General features: G+C 40.3%; 1 protein-coding gene across 6 annotated transcripts in view; it reads left to right on the forward strand.

Annotated features, from left to right (window-relative positions):
- The window catches only part of fancb (FA complementation group B), a 49283-nt gene that overhangs the window by 18745 nt on the left and 13137 nt on the right, over window positions 1-17401 (forward strand). For all 6 annotated transcript variants that reach the window (XM_043700558.1, XM_043700559.1, XM_043700562.1 and 3 more), the window contains 3 exons: window positions 6454-6582; window positions 6918-7084; window positions 11607-12058. In XM_043700558.1, coding sequence (XP_043556493.1) covers window positions 6454-6582; window positions 6918-7084; window positions 11607-12058 — 748 coding nt within the window. The remainder of the gene's footprint in view (window positions 1-6453; window positions 6583-6917; window positions 7085-11606; window positions 12059-17401) is intronic.

The raw sequence follows: 17401 nt of genomic DNA on the forward strand, positions 1-17401 counted from the left end.
CCCCCCCCCCCCCCCCCCCCCCCCCCCCCGGCTTAAGGCATGGTGTGACGTCAAGTTAAACCACCGCCATTTCTCATTATGAGAGCAGACCTGTGGTCTGGTAGGACAATAGTGACTTTACCTTTTAATTTGCCAACTTGTTGATTACTGACTATAAGGCTAAAGCTTTAATCCCTTAACTAAACTAACCCGTCAGATCCCCCATTTTGGCCTTTGGCCTTGATAAAGGTAGCTGATAGAGTAGTGTTGTCTTTTGCCAATACGCTGTGTACCCATCGATAATGAACATGATCCATCTTGGGGTTGCCAAGGCAACAAGTCAAGCCATCAGTAGTATCCGGTCCTTCAGTTGAGATCCTTGATTTAATGCCCTGTGTCCCAATTTTTGAATCCTCACTGCCATAATTCCTGGTGTTCTACCTTGGGCATATTAGATATGAAATTAATAAGATCTGTGCAATAACTAGGGCGTGGGAAATGATTCTAATTCTTGGTGCATCTGCATTTTGTTCCCCATTTCTACAGTTCCTCCCACAAGGTGCATAAATACTATCCCCCTCTGATGAGGGGCAAAGAGGACATGATAATGTAACAAGCTAAATGAAAGGGAAGAAGTGGGAGTTAATTCACAATTTGAAGGTGTTAAGTCCAGAAGGCTGTAAAGTGGCCGAGTCTGAAGATGAGATGTTGTTCCTCCAGTTTGTACTGTGATTCACTGGAACACTGCAGCATGCTGAGGACAGATATGTGGGTATGCGAGCAGGATGTTGAGTTAAAATGACCGGCTACGGGAAGGTGAGAGTCATGCTTGCACACAGGTTGGAGGTGTTCTGTGAAGAGGTCACCCAGTCTGCATTTGGTTTCCCAAATGTATGGTAGGCCACATTGAGTGCAGTGAATACAATACACAAGTTTGGAGGAAATACAGGTGAAGTGCTGCTTCACTTGCAAAGACTGTTAAGTATGGTTGTAGACAAACAGGACTCGAGGGCTTATGTACAGTTAGTGCTTTCGTTGCCAACAAGTGGCTGATTAGTTTATGAGCTAGTGATCATTTATCAATGATAAGGCCAACAGCCATGCAGTTGGTTCTCAAGCTGAATAACTTGGGGCTGTGAATGAGATACAGAAAAGATATCACATCTCTCAACAGTTTTGGAGCTGTCTCTGTTTTTTGCAATACAAGCACTTGAAACCTGAAGATAAGCAATTTATCTTTCAGTTGCTTTAAACTGTGACTTTTAAATTATACGTCAGGCATTCATAAGCCTTTCTTTCTCTTTCACTGCACCTTCTCGGTGGGTGTAACACTGTATTCTGTACGTTGTTCTGCTACCTGCTGCTCTTCATATTGTACGATCTGCCTGTGCAGCAGGGAAAACAACACTGTTCACTATCTTGGTACTTGTGACAATAATAAGTCAAATCAAAGTGAACCATCTGTAATGATTATAACAAGGTCATCCAGGTGGATGAGGTACAATGAGTTCCCTGATTGGAGCTGTTACCCTGGTCCAATCAGGGAGCCCTGGCTGACAGCTATAAACAGGAGTGTCAGGTTCTGTTCACTCTGAGAGCTGGCTCTGAGGAGGTCTGGCCAATGTCAAAAACTATGCACCTGTAAGTAAAGGGTGACCTGGTAACAGGATACCAGACTATATGGAGTTATTTCAGTGGCGACGAGAGAAAAAAAACATTCCTGAAGAAATTCGCTCCAACAGTTGTCTTTGAATTGGGGTATGTATTTCTGGCATCAAGCAGTTATTTGAGAAGGTTGAGTTATTTGAGAAGGTTGAGTCATTTGATCCTGCCGTTGAAGAGTCTGTTTAATATCTGAAAAGAATGTACCATTTTCTTCTGGGCAAATGATATTGGGGCAAATGAAAAGCAATGACTAATTCTTCTGACAGCCTGCAGAGTTTTAGGTTATGAGGAGCCTAACTTTTCCTGAGGCACCAGATACTAAAACCTTTTAAGAGTTGACTAATTTGTGAAGGAATATGACTCCAAGCCATCTCTAATTCTGAGATGTTGCCAGTTTTACTTGGCAGTTTGAGAACCAGGGAAATCTGTGTCATCAAAGGAGCCAAGGCCACTTTGCAAGTTGACCAGAAGCAATTCCATGATGCTGCGAGGTCCGTCCAGTGCTATTTTCCTCACATGCCAAAGTAGAAGCAGAAATCAGGAGGCTGAAAAGTGAAGGAATCATCACACCAGTACAGTTTATGGGATGGTTCGCACCGGTCATATCGATTGTGAAGCCTAGTGGACTGTTTTTTTTCTTATGTGGGGATTTTAAACAATCAGTAAACTACTTCTCGCAGCTGGATAAATACCCAGTCTCTTGCAAAGTGGACTAATATGCAAAAGTTGGTGGTGGGAGCTGGTCTTCACGAAGCTGGACATGAGTCTCGTGTACCTGCAATTGCAGTTAGACAAGGATTTCCAGAAGTTTACTATAATTAATGCCTTTAATGGTTTATACCAAAATATGAGACTGCCATTTCAATGTCATCAGCCTGTGCCATTTTCAGCGATGATGGACTACATTTAACAAGGTCTACCCCAGGTCACCATTTATCTGGGTGACACGCTAATAACAGTGAAAATCAATAAAGAGAAAGTAGAAAACTTGGACATCGACTCTAGCTGTTTATTCAAGGTGGGCATATGCATCTTCCAGGGACCCCAAATGATTTACTTGGACTACAGAGTTGACAAGACCGGGTTACACCCATTGAAAGATAAAGTGAGGGCACAAAAGGTGCCTGGCTCCTATTTCTGTACCGGAGCTTAGGTCTTTCCTTAGATTGGTGAATTATTACGGAAAGTTCATACGTAACCTGGCCTTCATCCTGGCACCCTTACATTTGCTATTAAAAAAGAATTGGTCTTGTAGCCTTTAGGGAAGTGAAGAAGCAGCTATCATTGTCTGAGGTATTCATATATTATGGACCTAAGTGAGATGTGATGCTGACATGTGATGCCTCCCTGTGTGGTATCGGGTGGTGTTGACTCACAGGTTGGAGAAGAACGTCTAGTTGCGTATTCTTACCAGATTTTGTCTGATGTATAGTGCAAACTTGCCCCGATAGAGAAGGAAGGTTTGGCAGTCATCTTTGGTCTGACTAAGTCCCACCAATACCTTTTATGGACATAAATTTGTAGTAATAGCAGACCACATACCCCTACTAGGACTACTCAAAGAACACAGGGCCGTGTCACCCATACTTTCAGATGGAATTCAACAATGGGCTCTCATTCTAAGTGCATAATTACAAGTTGGAACACCATTTGGGACACCATTTAGCAAATGCAGATGCTTTGAGCTGCCTAACAATAGCAGATGGTGTAGCCACTGGAAGAATCCATTCTGGTTTTAAACTTTCTGGACATCCTTCCAGTCACCACTGACAGTGTAAGACTGTGGGTGTAAAAAGATGGGGCCCTTGTAAAACTAAAACAGCTGCTGGTGATGGGAAAAATAAAAGGGCCATCGTAACCAGAATTGAAACATTTCTGGACCTAGCAAGACTAGATCACCGTAAAGAATGGCATTTTATTGTGGGGAGCAAGAGTGATTGACCTGATCAAAGTTTGTTGCCAGATACCGGTTAAACTCTACCAGGATCATTCAGGGATGTCCAAAATGAAGATATTGACAAGACTTTATGTCTGGTGGCCAGGATTGGATGCAGACTGAGGTAGTGCTAAGCAAGGACAAGAATTACTACCACCAGTTCCCTCACATTCATAGCCGGGTAAACCCTGGACCTGGTTACAGGTGGACTATGCCAGCCCTTTAATGGGTTCAATCTTCTGAGTCATTGTGGACAACCACTCAGGTGGTTGGATGTGCATCGAATTCATTTGTCAAAAATGAGGATAACTGTAGAAAGGTTGCAAGCATTTTTTTGCAATACAGAGGAACCTCGATTATCCAAAAGAGACAGGCGGGGAGTATTTTGTTCGATTAATCGAATGCCAGATAATGTAGTTTAGCCAAGCATCGGGACCTTGCAATCTTGCCAGGTTATCCGACAATCAGTTAATTGAATGCCAGATAATCTGTACACTGACAGAATTGTTGGTCAGCATTTACTAGCAGGGAATTGGAGTGTTTCCTAAAGTTGAATGGCATATAAGGACAGCTCCATACCATCCATCGTCCAATGGTCTGGTGGAAAGAACAGTACGAACTTTGAAAGCAAGCTTAAAGAAACAGCCTCCGGCTTCACTCAATACCAAACTATTTGGTTTCGATTTGATTATTGGACCATCCCTCGTGCAACTACAGGGATAGCTCCAACAGAGTTGCTGATGGGATGAAAACTCACTCCAGGTCCAGTCTGATTTTCCAGGACCTGGGGGTGCAGGAGAGTGAAATGACACCAGGGACGCTAGTGCTGGACACAACTCCTCTAAGCGCGTTTACTTCGGGGACAGTGTTTGGATGTTGAAACACTGAAATGATTGTGCTTGTGTGAGAGGAATGGTCGATGCAAGGTCAAGTCCCGTGATGATCAAAGTTTGAGTAGAAGAGGAGGTCGTGACCAAGCAGATGGATCACATAAAAGCTGCAAACTTGCAAACAAGATAGGAGCAAAGCATACGCAGTACCTCAGAACAGAGGGAAAGGCTGTCAGAACCTGAGGGATCTCCCCCTCCATCCAGCATCAAGGAATCTTCTCATTCTGAGATGGATACTGTTAATGTTACTGGTTCGACACTTTTACTGCCTGAAGAAGAGAATGCTTTTATTTTGAGATGTTCAGGGTGCAAGTTGCGGGCTGCACGCCATCGATATTGGAGGCTGAGTCAGAGGAACTGGTACCAGTATGAAAATGCTCCAGGAGAGGCTGCAAGAAAAAAAAAAGCCTTAAAGGGAGAAGGATAGCGTGATTGTAGTGAGGGCAGCCAGGTAGACCTCATAGAATATGAGATCCCTGATAGCGGCTGTTAATCTGGCCCAATCAGGAAGCCTTGGCTAACAGATATAAACATGGTTGTGGGCTGTGAACCGGATGTTAGCGCCGATTGCCTGCCCCTCTTCCGTGGTTATGTCAGAGTCTGGGTGTCTCTGGACTGTTTGATCACACAGCATTGCCCTCTAAGAAGAGCACTGCTTGTCACTGGCCACTTGGGTGTTTCCTTTCTTCCTGGTGGTGGAAATTGAATAAAGATTTGTACACCTGTTGTCTTTCACTGTGCCTCACACCTGCACACACAACACTTAGGAAAATATAAGCACTACCGCAGAAAAAAATTAAACAGGAGTGTCAGAGGTTCTGCTCACTCTGAGAGCTGGCTCTGAGGAAGCTGGATCAGTATCAAGGACTCTCCTTGTGTAAATAAAGGGTGACTTGGTGACAGGATACCAGCCTCTGGGGAGTTATTTCACCCAGTACCAGAGGTTCTGTTAGCTTGCTCTGAAGAGACCGGACCACTGTAAAGTAATATGCATGTGTAAATAAAGGATGACTTGGTGAGGGGATACCAGACTATGTGAAGTTATTTCAAAAGCCACCCTGTGCTTCGTAAACCGGTAGTAGCACCTAGAGAAAGCTAACTGAGATCCAGCTTTCTGACAAGCAAGAGAATCTTAAGAATCATTTCCAGAACCTTGGAGCTGTCTTCCCAGTCTTTCACTTTGTCCAAACACCTATGTTCTTTTGCCTGTGCGTGTGTGTAAAAGATGGAGTTTATAAGAGGAGCAGAATAATGTGCAGATGATTCATAACCAGTTATCTGTAGCTAGAGTACGATTACCTAGAATGAATAGCAATTTTTATTAAGTACAGGAATCTGGGCCATGCTGGGTTCAAAAGCCAGTTAAATTACAGAACTTTTCCATAGTTAATAAAATGTTTCACTTTTGTGATGTCTCTGGGAGTGGTGTGTCTTGATTTCCAGCGCATAAACCCAGTGAGGGGTAATGCTCTAATATAGGCCTCACTACAATAGGACATGGAGATTTCCAACAAGCAAGCCCCTGGCATGCCTCAGTATGGACCTCCAACTGACTTTGTCCAATGTATGCAGCACAAGCCATATCACGGAAGTACAATAGGAGATGATAAATGCAGTAGGATTGCTAATGTCTTGCCTCCCTCCCCTCCGTCCCCCAAACTCATTCAAAATACACAGCATTTCATATAAGAACGTGTTTTTAAATGCTTGCAGTGCAATATGAGAAGAAAGCAGCTCCATGTCCTTGTTTAGTCAATGACACTTAGAATGCATTTGAGAATTGTTGACCACAGGTGCTGCTTTAAAAGTTGCCTGTTATCAATTCTGCACTACAGAGATTGCTACATTTCTCTCCATAGTTTCCTAACTTTCTTGTCATTTGGCACATCCTTCAGATGCTGGAAAATTTTCACCCATGATGGTTTTTGGGCATTGAGCTGTTGCAATCCTTTGCTCTCCTAATTTTTCATCCGTTGCTTTCAGCTCGGCCTAGCCTCTCTTGAAGAACTGCAACAATTATTAAGAGCTAAAGAAAGAGTTTTACTTCAGTCAACCAAAGCTCTAACAAGCCTTATTGAAGGAAAGCAGTCTACTTTGCCACAAGCTGAGGAGGTATGGCATTAGTAAATACTAGTAACATTTAACTGCTCAGACAAATCTTTGAACTAATGCATAACAAGTTTGTGCTAATGTATGTCATGTTGATTATAGTACCTGTAATATATTTGTCAAAAATCACATTAAAAAAATTACAAATCGCAGTACTAAATTCAGAATTTTTTGTAATTCCATTTGACTGAAGCAGTAAATTGACATATAACAATTTTGTGTAAATTTCAAATTTAATAGTCTACCTTTGTGTGTTTTTAAATAGCATAAAATTATTCTCTTCAGCCCAAATGGATTTAAATCTAATAATTAGTAATCAAAACCTTGTGTTTTCTTAGGAAGGTTTGGTTTCTCTTTGGAATGAAGAGCAGCTGGACCTACGGCCTCTTGTAGAGCAGGCTTGTCCTACCAGTCAAGTGTTAAACTACCCAGTACAGAAGATCTGGCAACGCATTGTGGATAGCAGCTGGATCGTGGGGATACAATTATCTGAATCTGTCAGCTTGTAAGTAAATTGGACAAAAACAAAGGCACATTTGTTCCAATGTTGAACGCTACCAGTGGTTAATGAAATGGAACTTCCAAATAGAAAAATAAGCAATATTAATAATCAAAAGAAAAATATTAAAGTCTACAATTTTTATGTGATTCACATCAGGTGCAGATTTGCTGATTTTATTCATTTTTGTAAAACAATAATTCATGTACAAACACACAAATTATAAGCAAGAGTAAGCTGTTTGTCCCTTGAGCCTGCTACATCATTCAGTAAAATAGTGTCTGGTCTGATTGTGGACTCAATTCTGCATTCCTGCTGATCCAGAATAACGTTTGGCTCCTGTATCAAACAAAAATGTATATACTTCTGCCTGAACAAAAAGGATAACTCTTCCTCTACTACTCTGCAGAAGAGAGTTCCTACGACTCATGACTCTCAGAGAGAAATATTTTTCCTTAACTTTGTTTCAAATAGAAGACCTCCTATTTTTAATTCTTCCACAGGGGAAACATTCTTACGGTATCTAGCCTGTAAGAGCCTCTCTTGTATGTCTCAATAAGATCAGCTCTTATTCTTCTAAACTTCAGTGGATGGAGGCTAGCTAATCTAACATTTCCTCATATGGTAACCATTCCCACTCTAGCTATCAGTTACATTAACCTTCTCTGTATTGGCCGTAATGCATTTACATCCTTTTTTAAATAAAGAGACCAAAACTATACACTACTTCAGATGTAGCCTCATCAATTCACTTTGTAATGAGCAAAATATCCATATTTTTATATTTCATTCCATTCGTCTTCCTAATTACTTATAACTGCATGTTAACTTTGTGATTCATGCTCCTGGACATCTAGATTGCTCTGTGCCTCTATTTAAATAACATGCAGTCAACCCAAAAATGGCCTATTTAAGTCTACTCTCTGCTTACTGTTAACTAAACAAACCTCAATCTACTCTATTATGTTATCCCCTATATCTTGAGGCCTTATTTTGTGCAGTAATCTTTAATATGCCACTTTATTAAACATCTTCAGGAATCCAAGTATAGCACATCTACTCCCACATGCTCCTCTTGGTCCACATTGCTTGTTGCTTCCTTAAAAAAAAGAATAAATTAGTGGAACATGATTTCATAAAACTCTCACCAAAACAAATTGACTGTCTGATTTTGTTGAGATTTTCTAAATACTGCTATATCTTCCTTATTAAAAGATTCCAGCAGTTTGCCTATGACTGATGTTAAACTAAAACAGGCGTGTAATTTCCATCTCACACTCTGTCTCTCTCAGACATTATGTCTTGTTTTTCTCTCCCTTCCCCCCCCTCCCACATTGAGGAATCACATTTGTTATTTTCTAATCCAATGGAATCTTGCCAACATTGAGAAAGTTTGGAAAAGTTACAACCGTTTCATCTGCTATTTCAGCAGCCTCTTTTGTTAAGACTTTAGGAGGAAATCCATCAGGATCCGGGAACTTCTCAGCTATCAGTTTTAATCATTTTCTCAGTTCATTTGCCCTAAAGAATGTTATTGTTTTAAGTTCCTCCTTCTCTTGTGATGTCAGTTCTAACGTCTACAGTGAAAACAGACATAAAATATCTGTCCAGCACACCAGATATTTCCTTATTTTCCACTATTAATTTCCCGAATACTCATTCCAGATGATCAAAACTCACTTTTTTTTAACATGTGTAGAAACTCTTTTTTTTATTATGTATTTCCAATTAGCTTTCCCTTATACTCTTAAGTTCTCTCTCCTTATTAATTCTTTAGTCATTATTTGCTGTTCTTTGATATGTCCAATCTTCTGACTTGGAAATGTGTTGCTGGAAAAGCGCAGCAGGTCGGGCAGCATCCAGGGAACAGGAGAATCGACGTTTCGGGCCCGAAATGTCGATTCTTCTGTTCCCTGGATGCTGCCCGACCTGCTGCGCTTTTCCAGCAACACATTTCCAGCTCTGATCTCCAGCATCTGCAGACCTCACTTTCTCCTCAATCTTCTGACTTGTCAATCACATTTGATGAACTACACACTTCGCTTTAGTTTTGCTTCTATCTTTAACTTTCTTAATTAGTCACAACTTGTGAATTTTTTCTATGAGATCTTTCTCTGTTGTCAAAATGTATTGCTTCTGAGTATTCTGAAATATCTCTTTAAATGCCTGCAACTGCATCTGTGCTGACTTATCCCATCATCTAATTCCCTAGTTCATACAGGTAGTTCTGTCATCATGTCTTCACAATTGCCCTTATTTGCATTTAAAACACAAATTATCGATCCATTCTTTTCTTCCTCCCCATGAATGTAATATTCAATCACATTATCGTCAGAGTCACATAGGAAGCTTACACTTTGAAGTCATTGATAAGATTCCCCACGGTATGGAAACGGGCCCTTCGGCCCAACACTGACCCCCTGAAGAATAACTCACCCAGATCCATTCCCCTACTCTATATTTACCCCTGATTAATGCACCTAACACTACGGGCAATTTAGCATTGCCAATTCACCTGACCTGTACATCTTTGGATTGTAGGAGGAAACCGGACCACCCGGTGGAAACCCACACAGTCACCCAAGGTGGGAATTGAACCTGGGTCCCTGGTGCTGTGAGGCAGCAGTGCTACCGCTGAGCCACTGTGCCGCCCCAAAATGTCTTCACAATTGCCCTTATTTGCATTTAAAACTCAAATCTTCTATCCATTCTTTTCTCCCTCCCCATGACTGTGATATTCAATCACATTATCATCAGAGTCACATTGATTAATCCAGTCTCATTGTTCATAAGCAACAGTTCTAAAAACACACCATGAACTCATCCTCCAGGCTACCTTTGCCAATCTGGTTCATCTACATGTAATTCTAATCGCCCACACTTATCACCATACTTTTCCTATAAGCCCCCATAATTTCTTCCAGTGTTGCTGTCCTACAGTGTGGTTACTTTTTAGTAGAACCACAGAGGAACCTCGATTTAAATGGTGTTCAGTTATTTAAATATCGGATTATCCGGCAAGGTCACGATGCTCAGCTAAACTACGTTATTTGGCATTTGATTATCCGAAATTCAATTAACCAAACGAAATTCAATTGCCCACCTGTGTCCTTCGGATAATCAAGTTTCCTCTGTGCATACCACTACTACAAACAAACTTCCCATTTTGTATTTCTCATTTCTACTAAACCCTATTCTGCATCGTGATCTCCAGAACTAAGGTAATACCTCTTTATTATACATGTCATCTTTAACTAACAGAATTGCCCCCTTTTTCATTTTTTCCCAGCTTCCTATCCTTTCTAAATATCATGTATGCTTGAATATTTGTGTCCCAGTTTTTGTCAATTTGGAGCTATGTCTCTGTAATGGCTACCAGATCATACATATTTTTCTGTTTATCCTGTCCAATCACAGATAGTAAAAGCAACAATATTACTCACAAATCTTGGGCTTATCTTTGGCATAATTTTTAAACTAGGAGAAAGTAAGGACTGCAGATACTGGAGGTCAGAATCAAAAAGTGTGGCACTGGAAAAGCACAGCTGGTCAGGCAGCATCTGAGGAGCAGGTGAGTCGACATTTCAAGCATAAACATAATCACATTCCTGATGAAGAGCTTAGCTCAAAACATCGACTCTCCTGCTCCTCAGATGCTGCCAAACCGGCTATAATTTTTGAACTTAATAATTATATTGATTTAATCATACGATGATGAGAACAATTCTAACTTTAGAAGTGGTACAACTCTTGATAAATATGTAATACGTCGCAGTATTTAAAGTTCACCCTCTGCCTAATAAATGATTGAATAAACACATTTTTCTTTACTGTTCAGCGTAATACTTTGTTACATGGATATATAATCATGTGGGTAACATTAATAGTGACTGATTAATTGTAGAAGGTTTCTGGAGTGTTCGCTCCTCAATCGCGTTAAAGTCTGAATTTTCAGTATTTGTTATTTTTACACAATTGTAACATCACTAAAGATAGGAATGAAAATAGACCATTCAGCCCCTCAAGCCCTTTCCGGTATTCAGTGAGATCACGGCTAATCTGTGGCCTAAATGTGCCTTTGGCGGATACCCCTTAATATCTTTGTTTAACAAAAATTTATTCATCTCAGATTTAAAATTAACAACTGATCCTGTATCCTCTGCTGTTTTTAAAACAGACATCTGTCTTAAACAATCTGACTCTAATTCTCATTGATGAGATGTTACCTTTTTGCTGCATTTTGTATTTCATTCCTGCTCAAACAATTAACTTCCTAATTTTATGTAGTGCAGGTGAGAGACTGTGCAAAGAAACCAGAATGTATTTTGCATGAAACTACACCTTAAAATGAAATTAGAAATCTGAGTCAGTTATAAGAGACAGTAGTGAGAACTAAAAGGTAGGCAATCCAAATGAAAAATTAAGGTAGATTGATTTCTTGAACCTTAATGTGCATTGTTACCCTTTAGTAGTCTCAACTTAGTTTATAATGATAATCCATGCAAAACCTTTGTATTGTTCTTTGCAGAAATTTTGACTATCTGAGTTTGTCGCTGGTGATGGATCATGACTTTACTGCTGCTCCAGTGATTCAATCTCAAAGTAAAGTATTGAAGGTAAGCAGATCCCCAGTGTTGGCATCATTTCACCAATATCCATCAGAACCTCCACTGAAGAAACCAAGACTGGAGATGCAAGATATACATGCTTTGAGGAGCAGCCATAAGGAAGACCCGTGTTTTCGGACTTACAAAGATCATACACAGACCATCACAGTTGTCACAGACTTGTCACCGCTGCTGATATACAATAATATTCATTGCTGTGTATTACTACATGGTACAATGGGTCCTATTCAGAAAACTGAATCAACAAACAGAGAGAAGATTATATCATGTGGCAGAGTTTCTTTAAACCTGGAGGACATCTGGAATGAAAAGTATGCAATAAACTTGTTGCAGAATCCTTTGCTATGTACAGGTAACTATATTAGTTTTTAACTTAAAATAAATTTTTGTGAACATAGGGAACATTTTATTATAGAGTCTCTCAAAAGGTTGATCTTAAAATAGAAACTGATTAGATGTTTATAAAACAATTAAGTATTGCACCTGGGATTTCAATACGATTCCATTAGCCAACTTACAATAATTTTCATATCTAAAACAAATTTTAATTTTCCTGACAAACTTGAAAATGACATCACATGTTTTAAAAGCAAAATCTTATAGATGCTGAAAATCATTTCAAAGAAAACAGGAAATGCTGGAAATACTTAGCAATATCAGTAAAACGGGGGAAAAGTGTTAATTTTTCAGGTCGATGACTTCTAGTCAACCCAGAACATGGTAAGGGATTTAAGCATGTGCAAAGGCAGGGAAAGTGGGGTAAGAATATAATTTTGGGGGTTGGACACAGGATAGATGCATTGACATGATGGACAATAGTGCAAGGTGAATGCAAATTGTTATGGAATAAGAAAGAAACAAAAGAGGGGCTAGAGAATGTGTAAATAAAAATGAGCACCAGCATTATGATCTGATTAGATGTTGAGGCCAGAAGGCTAATTAAAAGGTATAGTGTTCTTTCTCAGCTCTGTTGAGCTTTATTGAAACTGCGTAAGGGCTGGAGAAAAAAAGGTCGGATTGAGAGTGGTGCAGAGAGCTAAAACAATAGGTGCCATGATGCTCAAGGTCATACTTGTGGCTATAACTGAGGTGTTTCACAAAAAAAGCACCCAATCTGCATTTTGGCCCCCCAGTATGGAAGAGACAATGTTGTGAGCAGTGAATGCAATGCACAAAACTGAAAGAAATGCAAATAAATCACTGTTTAACCTCAAAGGTTTGCGTGGAACTTTAGACAGTGAAAATATCGGAATTAGAAGGGCAAGGATGACATCTCCTAAATGCATGAAAAAAGGAAGAGATGATTGGAGATGATTAAGGAGTGACCAAGGTATTGCAGAGGGTGTAGCCCCTTTGAAATATTGAAAGGAGAGGGAAAGTTATGCTTATTAATGGGATCATGTCATAGGTGGCAGAGATATCAGAGTCAAAGGCCAGAATCCTCCCAGTCCCTGAATGACATGAACAATGTCAAGTTGGTTTGGAAAATGTGGCAACCTTGATAATGATGAAATTCTCAACATAGAGAAAAAAATGTCAAATTCTGCAACCAAGTTTTGAACTGTAAGACAGATTCTTGCTGGTGAGTAGGAAGAAGTCTGTTTGCATGTATAAGCATCTTATTAATACCTAATCTCACCTCAACAATATAACTTTCATAATGTCCTATTTGCTGAAGAGAAATTAGGAAAGGCAAATCATATTTGATCCTCAGCACGGGTACCGCATGACTCAAACTTGCCACTTGCTCCTCTTGCCATCCATCTTGGATAGTAGTCACCAACAACTTAAGCCTTACTCCATTGCACCAACTACTGCAGCCCTTACCTAGAGAGGTAGGCAATGGACACATATCAGCCTCACTGCATCATCATGGCAAACCTCCAATCTACCTGCAATGTACAGTTCTGTGCTTCAGTGCTGTACACCACCACCATATATTACAGTGCACTTGCCAAGACATTTTGCACACAGGGGCACCCAATTCATGAATTGGACTGGATGTATCAATGGGCACCTCACTTGCTCTCTAATCACTCACTCAATTTGGGCATGCTTGGATGCTCAAAGCATTTCTACCTTGCCTTGCCTTTTTGTACTTTCCTCCCCTCAACCATAGGTATAAGGCTTACATCTTAGAGCAGGTACAAAACTAAGTAGCTTGCTGCGCCTGTGAGCAGCTATCAGTCAGGCGAGTGAACATGTTGCTGTACAGCACTGTGATACATCAGCATTTGCCAGCTGCTTATGAAGCAAACACATTGCATACACTTCAGCCAGACAGACATGTCTCAAAAGGAAGTCACTCTCAGCCAGGTGATGGGAGACAGCTTCCAATGAAAGGGCCATGAAACAATAAGTTAAGGACATCTTCTCATACCAGGCTAGGACTTGGAAACAGTCAATCTATTCTGCTCAATGCCATATCTTCCAGATGAGCAGGCCAAAGTGTCATTGCAGACTGAGGATTTAGTAACATTACACAAAGTTTTATCCAACTGTGCCAGATAACATCATTCATCACATTGCCTTATGACGAGGTTAATGCTGCAGCCAGGTCAGTAGGCTTTGACAACATAACTGATTTCTTCTTGGTGCAAGATGTGATAGATTATGCACAGGTCATATTGAAAGTGCCATATCATAATGCAGCTGATTTACCTATGAACATTTTTACCACATCTTAGAAGTCTGTGCCAGGTATTCTGGGACCTGCAATGATTCCTATATCCTTATGAACCCCTGTGTTCCTACTTTGTTTCAAGAGCTGGCTGACTTTACAAGATCGGTCACTGGGTGACCAGGGCTACTCTCATCAAACCATGGGTAATGACTTTGTTATACAACCCCTTAGAATTAAAACTGATCACATACAATGCTTCTCATTATTCCACCAGGTTAATGGTGGAGCAAATGATAGACTTGCTGAAGATGTGATTCTGATGCTTGGATTTGTCCAATGGGAGCTTACAGTACAATCCAGACAATGTGTGCCACACAAAGTATACTGTACTCTGCACAATTGGAGTAGGCTGAAGAGGTAGGAGAGTGATAACAATTTTCTGAGGAAGAAGACAAGGACATTGCACAGGAGGAACATCTCCTTCTGCATGATAGAGCATTGCAGTGTCAGGTGTAACAAGCCAGAAACAACTTAATTAACACCTGATTTCAATAGATGTGAGCTGGACACAGTGATCACTTATTGACTGTAAATTTATAGTTGACCGAAAGGCAAATCTTCCCTGTCTATTCCCAGATGTAAATGCAAATTTTATTTCTTCACGTTTGCAGTTACTAAATAAAAGTGAAATTTTTCGAACATTTGAAGGCTTTCCAATGTGTGATGCTCCTTCACTGAGCAATGAGAGGATGTGAGGCTACACTAGGCATTAGATAAGTAGCATTCCCTTAGACAGGATTCTAACTTGGGATAACACTAAGGAATGAACCGGTGTAGCTTATTTCTTAAATAGCAATATGTTTGTAAACTGTTCTTGTATTTAGAATGAATTGTCAGCCGTGCAACATGTGTGCCCTCAGAATTGTTTCTTTCTCTTTCCTTTCCCACAACATGTACAATGAAGGAAAGTTCTTGGCAGCTTTACTTGGTGCCTGGCTAGACTCTAAAATTGGTGCCAGTGCCATGAATCTCAGATGGTCTCAGCATTGGCAAATACCTCTGCCATTGCTGTGTGGAAGGAAACACAAGTGGGGCACCAGAGGGATGTGGCAGATAGCTTATGAGGTGATTTGCAGAGAATAGCCTGTGAAAAACTCACTAGGCATAACTAGAGAAATCCTACATGAAACTAAAATTAGTGGTACATTATGATCATTTTGTTAGCCTAGTAATTCCAAGATTTGGACTCATGATCTACAAGCGTATTTTCAAATCCCTCCATAGTAGATGGAAAATGTGTGATGGAAGTTTTCAAAATTTTACTTGGGCTGGATAGAGTAGATTGGGTGAAACATTTTCTCAGAAAAGGATTAAGAATGTAAAAAATCAAGTGAATCGTTAAAGAAGCAAATGTCATGTGAGAATAGCTTTTTCACATAATGAATGAATCAGGTCTGGAATGCATTGTCTGGAAATGCAATGGAGGCAAGTTCAGTTGAGGTATTCAAAAGGGCAGTAGATGATCATTCAAGTAGAAACAATTTGTAAGGGTATGGAGAAAAGCTAGGAGAATGCCCCTATTTCATAATGCTCATTTAGAGAGTCGATGCATACACAATGGGCCATATGTCCTCTTTCTAAGCTGTAACACTTAGGTGCTTGTGAATGTGGGGCTTAGTGAGATGGAGGATGAAGACATTGGGAATCCTTTTGTGATTCTGAGAACAGGAAAATGGAATGGAATTTTGTCAGTTATACTTATGGAAAGCTTTGGGTTTGCAGAAACCAAGACACAGGTACAGTGACATCTTCAGAACTACTGAGATGGATAAGCGACAAGAATGGAATAGAGACCTTACAGGAAGCAGGATATGAGAAAGGGTAGTCACAAAGTAGCTGTAGGACAGTGTCAAGGGCATTCAACTTGTTTGAAAATTCTAGACTTGCTGCCCAAGCTAGTTCAGAATTAATGTTCAATGTTCTCAAGTCTGTGGTTCACACACTATTGTACAACCTGAGCTAGGTCTCAGCCAGGGTAGTGCCTATAGAACCTGAGCACAGTATCGTTCATCAGAATACTCTTTAGCTTTTTCTCTTTTATGGCATGTCGGTGCAAGGCAAGGCATATGTTTGTTGCAAATCTGTATTGACATTTAGACCGCTGCGGTGAGTTGCTGTCTTGGACCTCTGCAGAAGAGTTCCAAGGTTTTGTTCCAGCAACAGTGAAGGAATGGTGATATAGTAACAAGTTAAGATGGGGTGTGGCTTGGAGGGTGACTTGTAGGTAATGGTTTTTGCATGTATCTGCTGCCTTAAGGCTTTCTATGTGATGGAGATGATGGGTTTGATCTTGTAGATGGTGCACACTGCTGCCATTATGCATTGGTAGTAAAATAATGAATATTTAAGATTGTGGATGGGGTTTTGATAAAGTGTTGGTTGACATTCCATCCAGCAATTGAACCATTCATTCATGGCCAACACGGTGACACTGCACCAGGGACCCAGATTCAATTCCAGCCTTGGGCAACTACCTCTATGGAGTTTGTACATTGTCTAAGTTTCCACTAGGTGCTCCGGTATTCTTGCATACTCTCAAGGTGGTTAGTCAAGTAGTCTTGTTAAATTGCCCCATATGCGGGCTAGTTGGATTAGCCATGGTAAATACAGGATTGTGGAGATAGGGGATCTGGGCTGGATACTCTTAGGATGGTCATGCAGACTTGGGCTGATTGCGTCTACTTGCACTCTAGGGATTCTATGATTCTTTGACTTTAGACTGCTTTGTCCTGGATCATGTCAAATCTCTTGTTTTATCGGTGTCCTATCCATCCAGAAAATACTCCATCATGCAATAATCCAAAGTGATTCGACATATACATCAAGAGCAAGAGGGTAACTAGAGAGCGGGTGGGACCTGTTAAAAATCAAGGAGGTCATCTTTATGTTGAACCTCGGGATATAGGAGGGGTATTAAATGAATAATTTACATCATATTTTACTGCGGAGAAAGAAATGGAGTCTAGAGAATGCAGAGAAATAAACTTTGATATTTTAAAACAAGTTCACATT

This window comes from Chiloscyllium plagiosum, chromosome 12 (genome assembly GCF_004010195.1).
Source record: "Chiloscyllium plagiosum isolate BGI_BamShark_2017 chromosome 12, ASM401019v2, whole genome shotgun sequence".
Lineage (NCBI taxonomy): Eukaryota > Metazoa > Chordata > Chondrichthyes > Orectolobiformes > Hemiscylliidae > Chiloscyllium > Chiloscyllium plagiosum.